At 38.4% G+C, this 13,315-nt stretch overlaps 2 protein-coding genes across 2 annotated transcripts in view; both read right to left on the reverse strand.

Annotated features, from left to right (window-relative positions):
- Positions 1–13,315, reverse strand: part of LOC100438760 (olfactory receptor 13C5-like) — a 124,134-nt gene that overhangs the window by 51,898 nt on the left and 58,921 nt on the right.
- LOC100437297 (olfactory receptor 13C4) lies at positions 3,508–4,487 on the reverse strand. Its single transcript, XM_002820056.6, has one exon. The coding sequence runs from the start codon at positions 4,462–4,464 to the stop codon at positions 3,508–3,510; it is 957 nt and encodes a 318-aa protein (XP_002820102.5). The 5' UTR covers positions 4,465–4,487.

Genomic DNA, 13,315 nt, shown 5'->3' on the forward strand with positions numbered 1-13,315 from the left:
TAGTAGGAGTGCAGCAGGACTTCAGTGACTAGATCATCTAAGCCTAAACCAAGGAAGTGGATTGGCTGGGCATAAACCCCCCATGTAGGAGGACGGGGGTCATGTCATGGCTCTAAAACCAACAGAAAAAGGAAATTTACATAGGAAATTAAGACTAAGAGCAGCTGTAAAAATGACTGGTGATGTGCAGCAAGGATATGCTGTGCTTGGCCATGTCAGAAGAATCTACAGGAAAAGAAACAAAAATGATTGTAATAGGTTTACCGAAGAGTTTAAACTCACTGGAATGTAAAATGAAATACTTTTCTTATAACAGTCACTAATTTCAGCCTTTTTGGAGAATGAATTCTCTCTAAAATGTCTGGTTTATCTTGTTGATGTCCCAAACGCTTCTGGTTATTTTCAGCGTAAAATACTCATCCTCCAGCCCCCTTCTAGACCTGTTGACCTGTTTCTCTGTTATCTACAGCCTAGAGAGGGAAAGCTCAGCAAGCCCCATTCACCAAGCCAGACTTGCAGGCACCCAAAACTTCAAGAGGTTTTTTTGCAATACCTTCTTACTTGCTTTTTTGCAGTACCTTCTTACTTGACTTAGATTAGAACAGTGTTTCCAGTCTTCCACAGGTTTCAGATGTTTTCTTTATACAAATATGTGGGAGAATGAGCAAGCAGCTGTGGTGATTGACAATGTTAGGAAGATTTATGAAAGATATACGGACCCAAATAATTGGTGGCTTACAAAAATAAGATGTGCTAGCTAGTATCCTTTGTCTTCACTTTGGAGTCCTTACTTCAGTTCCTCAGTTGGGACTCATAGGAGAAGTCAATCTCAACGTTCTCTCCAAAGGAAACCACAATGAACTTGGCACATTATGTCAGGTATTTTGTGCAACTTACTGAATATTTACAATAACACTGGGAGCAGGATTTATTTGCTCCCTTTTTGGAGATAAGGAAACTACAGTTTTAAAAACATGAAAAAACCTGCCTGATACTACTAAAGTAGTTTTGAATTTATACTCCTGCCATCTATTTTCAAAGCTTTTGTTTGGTGTTTTCTACTGTGTTGCACCAAATACACCAGATATACTTGTTTTGGATATTGCCAGAGAAAATAACTGAAGGAATTTATTGTCTTCGTGATATCTGGGTCAGAACCCGTTCGAATCTGTTTACTGTTAGAATTTCAGTAACAGCGGATTACTGTTCTCAGTGATTCTAGATAATCAAAGGTAGTGAGGGCAAAGAATAAAAATCTCTCCTCATAATTTTGCTTTTCTCAGATAAGGTCCTCAATAGTTGCACAATAATGCCATTTCTATGCTTCTTCTTTTAATTTTAAATGACAAAAATTGTACGTATTTATGGTACACAAGATGATCTTTTAATACAAGTATTGTATTAGTCCATTTTCATACTGATATGAAGAAATACCTGAGACTGTGTAATTTATAAAGAAAAAGAGGTTTAATGAACTCACAGTTCCACATGGCTGCGGAGGCCTCACAATAATGGCAGGCATCAGAGGAGGAGCAAGATGAGATTTGGGTGGGGACACAGCCAAACCCTATCATTCTGCCCCAGCGCCTTCCAAATCTCATGTCCTCACATTTCAAAACCAATCATGCCTTCCCAACAGTCCCCCAAAGTTTTAACTCATTTCAGCATTAACTTAAAAGTCTGTGGTCCAAAGTCTTATCTGAGACAAGGCAAGTCCCTTCTGCCTATGAGCCTGTAAAACCAAAAGGAAGTTAGTTACTTCATAGATACAAAGGGGATACAGGCACTGGGTAAATACACCCATTCCAAATGGAAGAAATTGACCAAAACAAAGGGCTACAAGCTCCATGAAGTCCAAATCCAATAGGGTAGTCATTAATCCTTGAAGTTCCAAAATGATCTCCTTTGATTCCATGTCCAGGTCACAGTGATGCAAGAGGTGGGCTGTCATGGCCTTAGGCAGCTCCACCACTGTGGCTTTGCAGGGTACAGCCTCCCTCTCGGCTGCTTTTACAGGCTTGCTTTTCTAGATGCATGGTGCAAGATGTTGGTGGATCTACCATTCTGAGTTCTGGAGGACAGTGGCCCTCTTCTCACACCTCAACTAGGCAGTGCCCCAGTGGGGACTTTGCGTGGGGGCTCCAACCCCACATTTCCCTTCTGTGCTGTCCTAGCAGAGGTTCTCCATGGGGACCCTGCCCCTGCAGCAAACTCCTGCCTGGACATCCAGATGTTTCCATAAATCTGAAATCTAGGCAGAAGTTCCCAAACCTTCATTCTTGACTTCTGTGCACCTGCAGGCTCAACAATATGTGGAAGCTGCCAAGTCTTGGGGCTTGCACCCTCTGAAGCCATGGCCCAAGCTTTACCCTGGCCCCTTTTAGCCATGGCTAGAGCAGCTGGGACACAGGGCAACAAGTCTTTAGGCTGCACACAGCAGGGTGGCCCTGAGCCTGACTCAGACCATTTTTTCCCCCTAGGTCTCCAGTCCTGTGATGGGAGGGGCTGCCAGGAAGGTCTCTGATATGCCCTAGAGACATTTTCCCCATTGTCTTGGCAATTAACATTTGGCTCCTCGTTACTTATACAAATTTCTGTAGCAGGCTTGAATTTCTCCTCAAAAAATAGGTTTTTCTTTTCTATTGCATTGTCAGGCTGCAAATTTTCCAAACTTTTATGCTCTGCTTCCTCTTGAATGCTTTGCCTACTTAGAATTTCTTCTGACAGATACCCTAAATCATCTCTCTGAAGTTCAAAGTACCACAGATCTCTAGAGCAGAAGCAAAATGCCACCAGTCTCTTTGCTAAAGCATAACAAGAGTCACCTTTGCTCAAGTTCCCAACAAGTTCTTCATCTCCATCTGAGACCACTTCAGCCTGAACTTTATTGTCTATATCACTATCAGCGTTTTGGTCAAAGCCATTCAGCAAGTCTCTAGGAAGTTCCAAACTTTCCCACACTTTCCTATCTTTTTCTGAGCTCTCCAAACTGTTCCACCTCTGCTGTTACCTGGTTCCAAAGTCACTTCCACATTTTCAGGTATCCTTATAGCAGCACCCCACTACCTGTTACCAATTTAGTGTATTAGTCCATTTTCATAACGCTATGAAGAAATACCAAAGACTGGGTAATTTATAAAGAAAAGAAGGTTTAATGGACTCACAGTTCCACATGGCTGGGAGGCCTCACAATCATGGTGGGTGGTGAAGGAGAAGCAAAGGCACATTTTACATGGTGGCAGGCAAGAAAGCAGGTACAAAGGAACTGTGCTTTTAATGAAACCATCAGTTCTCATGAAATTTATTCACTATCACAAGAGCAGCATGTGAAAAACCCACTCCCATGATTCAGTTACCTCCCACCAGGTCAATCCTACAACATATGGGGACTATAGGAGCTACAATTCAAAAATTGGGTGGGGACACAGCCAAATCACATCATATATATATTGTGAAATGGCTAAGGCAAGCTAATTATACATAAAAGACCCATATATCCCTTTTATCTTACTGGTTAATAGCTTTCCTGCTCAGCAAATATTTTATAGCAGCTTTTACATCTTTATTTCTCAGGCTATAGATTATGGGGTTTAACATGGGGGTCACAACCCCATAAAACATGGAAACAAGCCCCTCTGTAGCTTGCAAGTTGTCTTTCCCAAGGAGGTCCTGGGACTTAGGTTTTGCATACATAAAGAAGATGGTACCATAAAATATGATCACAACAGTCAGGTGAGCTGAGCACGTAGAAAATGCCTTGTGTCTTCCTGTGGCTGAGTTCATTCGCAAGGTGGTGTAGAGGATGAACATATAGGAGAAAAAAACCACGAGCAGAGGAAGAACTAGGAAAGCAATATTTGACACTGCTAGGATAACAATATTGACAGATATATCAGCACAAGCTAATATTAGGACAGCTAAGATCTCACATAAGAAATGATTAATAATATTGTTCCCACAGAAAGGCAATCGCATGGCAAGTGATGTTTGCACAATTGAACTGATTCCACCGGAAAGCCATAATACAGAAGCCATCAGTACATACACCACCTTGGTCATGATGATGGGGTATCTCAGAGGGTTACAGATGGCCACATAATGATCAAATGCCATCATGCCAAGGAGGAAACATTCTGTTGACCCCATTGCAAACCCAAAGAACATCTGCACTGCACATCCAGAGAAGGAAATGTTTCTTTTCTTTGAGATTAAGCTCACCAATGTTGAGGGAATGGAGGAGGTTGTATAGCAGATATCCAGGAAAAAGAGGTTGCCCAGAAAGAAGTACATGGGCATGTGAAGACGAGAATCCAAGATGCTTGCTATGATCAGAACACCATTGCCAATTAGAATCACTACATACATAATTAGAATCAGAGCAAAGAAAATGATCTTAAGTTTGGGGTAACCAGAGAGTCCCAGAAGAATGAATTCTCTCACAAATGTCTGGTTTATCTTGTCCATGTCCCAGCTTTCAGGATGCCAAAGGAAGACCCAGTGTATAATATTTTCATAGCCAAGCAACAAATGTAAAAAAAACTTGAATAAACATTACTCTAGGGTGAAATAGAGACTGTTTGTTTTAAAGCTCTGCCATTGAGTTATCTTCAATAGTATTTGTGCCTAGAATACAGCCACACTAGGACGCTTAGAGTTTCTATGCCCTGTATCTAATATGTGAAGATTTACCTAGGATCATAAGTAAATTCAGACACAACTTTTCTTATTGTTGAGGACACCCCAAGTTGAGTTTTCTAAAAGCCTTAGACTATTGCAGACAACAAACCTAACTTCTTCATTTAGTCAAGCCCAGTGAGAGAGCTGCAAAGAAGAAAAAAGACAACTCAACAAGAACCGGAATTTTGACCCAGCGCTTAATAGAAATGTTTAGAATTTTAAAGCAGGTTAGATGTTCATGTACATTTGTTTGTCTGCCTAAAACTCTGAATGTCTTTCCAGTCAGATAAATGTGTATTTTTATAGGGAAGACATTTGATAATAGTAAATTGAGTCCCATACACTGCAATTTAACATCTGTTCAAAGGTAAAGTTATTTGTTGATCTCATTCTAACATCCCACTCTTACTATTTTGTTGTTTCCTATGACAAGACCATGGTGTAGACCAGCTCTACAGGTATAAGATGGAGAATCTTTGGAGAACAATACATGATCTCTATCTGTTTTATTCCATGGCTTCAGAGTTAGCCTTTTTTTTTTACTTTATTTATTTGTTTATTTATTATTATACTTTAGGTTTTAGGGTACATGTATGCAATGTGCAGGTTAGTTACATACGTATACATGTGCCATGCTGGTGCGCTGCACCCACTTACTCGTCATCTAGCATTAGGTATATCTCCCAGTGCTATCCCTCCCCCCTCCCACAACCCCACAACAGTCCCCAGAGTGTGATGTTCCCCTTCCTGTGTCCATGTGTTCTCATTGTTCAATTCCCACCTGTGAGTGAGAATATGCGGTTTTTGGTTTTTTGTTCCTGCGATAGTTTACTGAGAATGATGATTTCCAATTTCATCCATGTCCCTACAAAGGACATGAACTCATCACTTTTTATGGCTGCATAGTATTCCATGGTGTATATGTGCCACATTTTCTTAATCCAGTCTATCATTGTTGGACATTTGGGTTGGTTCCAAGTCTTTGCTATTGTGAATAATGCCGCAATAAACATACATGTGCATGTGTCTTTATAGCAGCATGATTTATAGTCCTTTGGGTATATACCCAGTAATGGGATGGCTGGGTCGAATGGAATTTCTAGTCCTAGATCCCTGAGGAATCGCCACACTGACTTCCACAATGGTTGAACTAGTTTACAGTCCCACCAACAGTGTAAAAGTGTTCCTATTTCTCACATCCTCTCCAGCACCTGTTGTTTCCTGACTTTTTAATGATTGCCATTCTAACTGGTGTGAGATGGTATCTCATTGTGGTTTTGATTTGCATTTCTCTGATGGCCAGTGATGGTGAGCATTTTTTCATGTGTTTTTTGGCTGCATAACTGTCTTCTTTTGAGAAGTGTCTGTTCATGTCCTTTGCCCACTTTTTGATGGGGTTGTTTGTTTTTTTCTTGTAAATTTGTTGGAGTTCATTGTAGATTCTGGATATTAGCCCTTTGTCAGATGAGTAGGTTGCGAAAATTTTCTCCCATTTTGTAGGTTGCCTGTTCACTCTGATGGTAGTTTCTTTTGCTGTGCAGAAGCTCTTTAGTTTAATTAGATCCCATTTGTCAATTTTGGCTTTTGTGGCCATTGCTTTTGGTGTTTTAGACATGAAGTCCTTGCCCATGCCTATGTCCTGAATGGTAATGCCTAGAAAAGGCCTTTGACAAAATTCAACAACCCTTCATGCTAAAAACTCTCAATAAATTAGGTGTTGATGGGACATATCTCAAAATAATAAGAGCTATCTATGACAAACCCACAGCCAATATCATACTGAATGGGCAAAAACTGGAAGCATTCCCTTTGAAAACTGGCACAAGACAGGGACGCCCTCTCTCACCACTCCTATTCAACATAGTGTTGGAACTTCTGGCCAGGGCAATTAGGCAGGAGAAGGAAATAAAGGGTATTCAATTAGGAAAAGAGAAAATCAAATTGTCCCTGTTTGCAGACAACATGATTGTATATCTAGAAAACCCCATTGCCTCAGCCCAAAATCTCCTTAAGCTGATAAGCAACTTCAGCAAAGTCTCAGGATACAAAATCAATGTACAAAAATCACAAGCATTCTTATACACCAACAATAGACAAACAGAGAGCCAAATCATGAGTGAACTCCCATTCACAATTGCTTCAAAGAGAATAAAATACCTAGGAATCCAACTTACAAGGGATGTGAAGGACCTCTTCAAGGAGAACTACAAACCACTGCTCAAGGAAATAAAAGAGGATACAAACAAATGGAAGAACATTCCATGCTCATGGGTAGGAAGAATCAATATCGTGAAAATGGCCATACGGCCCAAGTTAATTTACAGATTCAATGCCATCCCCATCAAGCTACCAATGACTTTCTTCACAGAATTGGAAAAAACTACCTTAAAGTTCATATGGAACCAAAAAAGAGCCCCCATCGCCAAGTCAATCCTAAGCCAAAAGAACAAAGCTGGAGGCATCACACTACCTGACTTCAAACTATACTACAAGGCTACAGTAACAAAAACAGCATGATACTAGTACCAAAACAGAGATATCGATCAATGGAATAGAACAGAGCCCTCAGAAATAACGCCACATATCTACAACTATCTGATCTTTGACAAACCTGAGAAAAACAAGCAATGGGGAAAGGATTCCCTATTTAATAAATGGTGCTGGGAAAACTGGCTAGCCATATGTAGAAAGCTGAAACTGGATCCCTTCCTTACACCTTATACAAAAATCAATTCAAGATGGATTAAAGATTTAAACGTTAGACCTAAAACCATAAAAACCCAGAGTTAGTCTTGAGAATTCGTTTAAGTAAACCTGAAAAAAGAGTAATAATAGTCAAACACATTTGTGTGTATGTGTGTGCGGCACTTTACAAAAAGCAAATGAATCTTCTCATTATCCTTAATTTGCTTTTCTCAAATGTAAAAGACAGAATGTGGCCTATATGTACAAAGGGAAACTTAAAGTTCAGCTCTTTGGATGGCAACACCAAAAGTTATTTTACCTTGTTTTCACAAAGTACTATCCAAAATTTTTAGCTTTGGTGGAATTTCAATTTTTCAAATTTCATATGCACATAAATCACCTGAGGATACCATTAACATGTAAATGTTATGTTAGCATGCCTGGGGCAAGGCCTGTGATTCTTCATGTCTATTAAGTTCCCAGGGTATGTTGAACCACTGGGATGAGGGCACATTTTGAGTAGCAAGTCATTGGTTTATCTATAGTGATTTAGTACAGTATCCAGATGTTTCTGATCCAAATAGATTTTCTTTTGTGTTATTATATGGATTGGCTTAACAACCTGGAAAATGACTGAAAGCCTAATTCTTTTGTGTTTGCCAGCATACTCCAGGGCCACATCTTGCTATTCAGTATACTTCAGAAAATAAATACTATTGAAACATTTTATGAAAGCAGGATAAACTTTTGCTGGACTGCTATAATATGTGTATGATATTACTGATTGCCTAATTTGAGCACAGTCCTCTTCCAACACAAGTAAGGGTGGAAAAAGTATGACACAACATGTCTGCCATCAAAAAGTTCATAATTCAATAACAAAAACACGAAAACTACACATGGAACAATTTGATAAAAATATGATTATATCATGTGGCCAGGGTGAATATTATAAGTAACCTCAGAAGGAGGAGGTAAAGGAGAAATAAATAAATCACGTGAGAGTCCTGAAAGAATTTCAAAGTTATACCAGGTCTGGAAGCACAAAAGGAATGGGGCAGGTTTGGAAGAGAAGAGAGAAACTGGGGTATTCCAGAAGGGAGAGCAGCTTAATGTTTTAGAGGAGCAGATTGGCAGTACCAGGGGAGTCTCAGCAGAAACACAACTGAAAAGTTAATGAGGCAGGCATATAGAAGGGCCCAAAGGTTAGGAAGAAGAAAAATAGCATTCCCTTTTGTATATAAGGGACTTATTATTAAATAAGAACACCCAGCACAAGGTGACTGCTTAGCCCCTGTAACTTTAGCTACCTTTCAACCCTGACATTATATAATTTGATTTTATGAGGTTTTGAATAGAAATGTGACACAAGGAATTAAGATGCTTAGATTAATTAGGTTATTATCAATTACTGCCTGGTACACACATACACACACACAGCCCATCATCATCTTTTCATAACCACCAGTTTTTAGGTTAACCAAAACTGCAGGTTTAGGTCTCACGTGGGCTAACAGTTTTGAGAATATCTGCAGAGGCTCAACCCTTACTCTAACATTCAGTTTGTTATGTGATGATAAGTGAAAAATTTCTCTACAGTGTATAATGTCTTGGAGTCAGAAGCCAAACCAGACAGAGGGATTCTCACTTCAGAAACAGTTTAAAGAATACCAGTAGAACATCTGAACTTCTAAGAGAAGCACAAATGAATGTTGGATCTCCAAATTAGAGATGAGAAAATTAAGCCTCAAAGAAATTTTAAATCTATATTTCCTCAGCTTAAGACTAGAAGTATCTATTGGGAAAAAAAAAAAACGTTTTGTTTATTTAAGTGAATAAAATCACTTAAACAACTTCTATTGCAGACTTTTATGTGCCAGATCCTGTGCTTGAAATTTGCTTACCTGGCTGAGGTCACATGACTAGCACAGGCAAAGGCAAAATCCAAAGCCCCTTCTGCTTCCACTACTTCTCTGTCTAACAGGTAGCATTAAAATCTGTATAGAAATCATGTGTCAACAACAGAGAACAGTCAGTGAGTAACATCAGAAACAGAGTTCATAAAGGTGAAACTTTAGTCTGTTAAAAATGTACAAGGAGAATGATTAATTCTTGAGGACTTAGTACTTCTTATCATGGAAGAAGGTTCATGGTTGTGGGATTGAATCATATGCCTTAGAACAGTCCATTTGCTGTGAAACTTTTCTACAGTACTTCGTAGCATAGGTGAAAATTCTCTCTCAAGCAGGCTACAGAAATCCTTTGAGGATGCATTGGATAAGTAACATCAACACGCTAGCAGCCCAGTCATGAAAGCAAACGGAAGAAAACAGAAAGATAATGACTTACCAGGAAAGGCGGTGATGATGTGCCAGATCCCGCCTAGATCTCCAGCCCAGGCCTGGAGAATCTGCTGGCTTTGCCTTCCAGGCAAATGTAATGACAATGCATTTTAGGCTACCTAGACAGCTTCTTCTGCCATCTGCTCCAAGCCTTCCCCTCCTAGGAAGAAATTATCTCACCAGTTCAATCCACCTTAAGCCAAGCCTGTCTTGCTACCCTTGGTTTTCTTCTTATCCCAGCTCTTTAAATTGGTTCTCTCATGTATTGTGAGATAACACGAGACATGGGGAAGGAGCTTGCTTGTCTTGCCCATTCCTCTACACCTGTGGCCTAACACGGTGGCTACACATAATAGATGGGTTTTTCTAGACTCTCAGGCAATTTCCCTGTGCAGTATTTATGGATTAGTGTTCAGAACTTTAATATGCACAAAGTGTTTATTTGCAGCAAGTAATCTGTTAAAAAAAACAGAAAATATATCTTTCTGTCAGTACTAATAAGCTGCCAACTTATAAAGAGATTAACTGGTTTATGCACTGCAAGTGTAAAGGCATCACCTAATTCACACTTGAACAGATATGGCACGGGGTTAGCCTAGTTAAAAAGTGCTTGGGATTCAGAAACAAAAATCCTAGTTTTGAGGTTATTTTTTCTTCTAATATGCAACTTGTTTTTCATTTGTTAAATAGTTACAGAAATACCTGCCCTACTTTTCTTACAGGTTTGTTTTGAGAAAAAATTCAGCTAGCATATGGAAAATGCTTTATGGATTAACCAGCACTATGCAGATCATAATAATGATATTATTATCATAGCCATATTTGCTAATAATACCACATTGATAGCTGTATTGCCTAATGATAGTCACACTGTAAATCCACATGTAACAATAGCTTTAATTATAAATTTAAAAGGTACAGTTTCATGGTATTCAGGACTTACCTTTACAATGATAAATTATGTCCCCTCCTAGAAGAACCAGGTACTATTTCCTAGTATTTATGTCAGCATTATGAATTAAAGTCAGTTTCAGCAAAAGATGGCAGATTCCATAGATGTGGAACAGTACATATTTGTTATGCAACAGTTATTGTAATTGTTCCCCATTTCCCAAAGCAATTTAAAGTTGGAGTGAGAGATCTGTGGAATGGAGAAACTTCTGGTGCGTTAGGGACAGTACCCCACAGACCCAATTAAGAGGGGTGCTGGAAATAGACTGTGGGTGAACTAAAGCTCACAAATGAAATAACACTCTCCTGCCCACATAACTTCTAGGAGCAGGGACAGATGTTCACCAAACAAACTTCATGAAATGTGAGAGCGTCCTAGTTTAAAATATATCTACCAAAGTTAATTCAAAGTAAGAAATTAATAATTCAAATGATGTTTACTAAAAATGACCTCGATATTATGAATGAAATAAAATGGATAGTAGCTATGAATTAAATGCATTGTGATTAACTGTTTGCTTACTTTATTCTTTTTGAAAAATTAATTTTATGCAGCATGTGATTTTCAAGTTTTTTGAAATGAAAAGAAAGACCGATAAGCAAGAAAATAAATAGATCCATGGGACAAAAGCAACTCTATATGTTTAAGGCCAAAAAAGTGAAAAAAAATCCAGAATTTATAGTTTGGGGTATTATTGGGAAGAAGGGACATTATTGAATTAAAGTGTCTTAGCAAAGTCTATTAAGCTATATTTTAGATATTAACACTTAGATTGTGACTGTAATTTTCTAGTAGATGTCACATTTCATGTACAATACTTGAATTCTCAGAAATAACTATTTACTTAAAAAGCAAAAACAGTATTTATATACGCACATAGACACAAACACATACATACAAACATAGCCCCTGCAACCAACACACACACCACAAACCATGGTCTGTGTACATTAAATACGAATAGATATATGTCAAGAGTTTCTTTAATATTATGGAAGTCAAGAGCGAGAAAACTCTGCAAAAATCATTTAGTAAGACTTTTCTTCCTATAGATGAGTAAACTGTGGTAAATGTGATGAAATACTATTCCCAAGTCATTGTTAGCATTTGACCTAGAGAGAATTCAGAACAGTCACTCTTCAGAAGAACCAGATAATGACAATAACAATGCTATATGAATTTTTACCAGTTCTTAGACAATAGCTAATGGAATAGTCTGAAAATATAGGCCTCATATGACTGGAAGATAAAGGACTCCTACATGGAGTCAGTAGTGAGACATTTTATTAACCTGAAGAGAGATTATTGGAGTGAAACTTATCTATATCTATTATAGAACTTCCCTTCTGAATTCAGAAAAGGACTAGAATCAACAAAGGGGAGCCTTTATTCTCTTTTTGGAAGTGGCCTCTAGGGGACATAAGATGAGAGGGCATAGAGGCATTTGAGCATTGCAACAAAGTATGAAAATATATGCATCCCATTGTCTCCCTCAAGAGCAGGAAATATACATAAAAATTGATCTGCTTCTCAGCAGAAGAATCAGAGATGAATGGCAGTTATAAGTCGGCTACTGAAAGGATCCAGGAGGAGCCATAGCTGGCAAATGGGTTATACTGGCCCATTATCTGGTTTCCAGGTGGATAACAGTGAATACTGACAGAGACAGACACTTATTCTGGATTTAGGTTTGCATACCTCGCAAATAAAGCAAATACTACTAACACCACTAGTATAGGCTGAGAGCAAATGTATTATTTTAATTTGGATGTTGGTCACCTTGTTAAAGAACTCTAAAATTCAACATTGAGTAACAAAGCATCATAAATAGTAGATTTATATCCATTCCCATTCACAAAAACATGGACAAATGAAAATTGAAATGAACAACTGAAACCCCTGCTTACAAAATTGGAGAGTAACAAGGACTAAAGGGATGTGTTTCACAACTGAATGAATGTGTGTTAAAACTTGCTATACATGGAATTAAATGGAGACCACCATTGGATCTATTACTGAGTTATTGTAGAAGATATAGAGAAGATAGTGGGAATGATACAGGTATTCACAGAAACTTTTCTGTTTCTAACAGTTTTTATTTGCCTGCTTCTGTGTTGGCGGGACATTCATCGCATTTATGAGTTCCAGAACACTATTTGCTGACCACAACACCATGACAATACATCTAAATATTACTACTGCCCATATTCCTAAAAGAACGATAATATGGATCATTCTCTCTTTTCACCTTTTAAAAGTGGGATTAATGGTTTCTGTCTTTCCTACCTGGTGGATGAAGCAGGCCTATATGCTTGCAGTTATCCAACCCTACTCCAATATAACAGAATTGATAAAAGGTTTATATTGCTGCCAACTTTATGTCAGTTCTCTAGTTGAACCTAACAGTCCTACTCCAGGGAAGATAATCTAGGTAAAATAAATTAAAAGTGGAGGAAAGGAGAAATAGTTGTAGCTATAAAAGGAGCCTATAAGAAGCTCTTTGGCATACTCTAAGATACATTTGGACGTTACTACTACGTATGACAGTAACCTAGGAAGATCAACATTTGGGGTTCAAAATATACACTCAAACTCTATTTAAGCAATAAGCAGTTAACGACAACGTATTTGGTGTAGAATTCAACATTGATTGAATTGT

The sequence above is a fragment of the Pongo abelii genome, chromosome 13, assembly GCF_028885655.2.
Source record: "Pongo abelii isolate AG06213 chromosome 13, NHGRI_mPonAbe1-v2.0_pri, whole genome shotgun sequence".
In the NCBI taxonomy this organism is placed as follows: domain Eukaryota; kingdom Metazoa; phylum Chordata; class Mammalia; order Primates; family Hominidae; genus Pongo; species Pongo abelii.

Coding starts and splice junctions, on each gene's coding strand:
- LOC100437297 (XM_002820056.6), bottom strand. CDS start 4,464: ATGGACAAGATAAACCAGACATTTGTGAGAGAATTCATTCTTCTGGGA.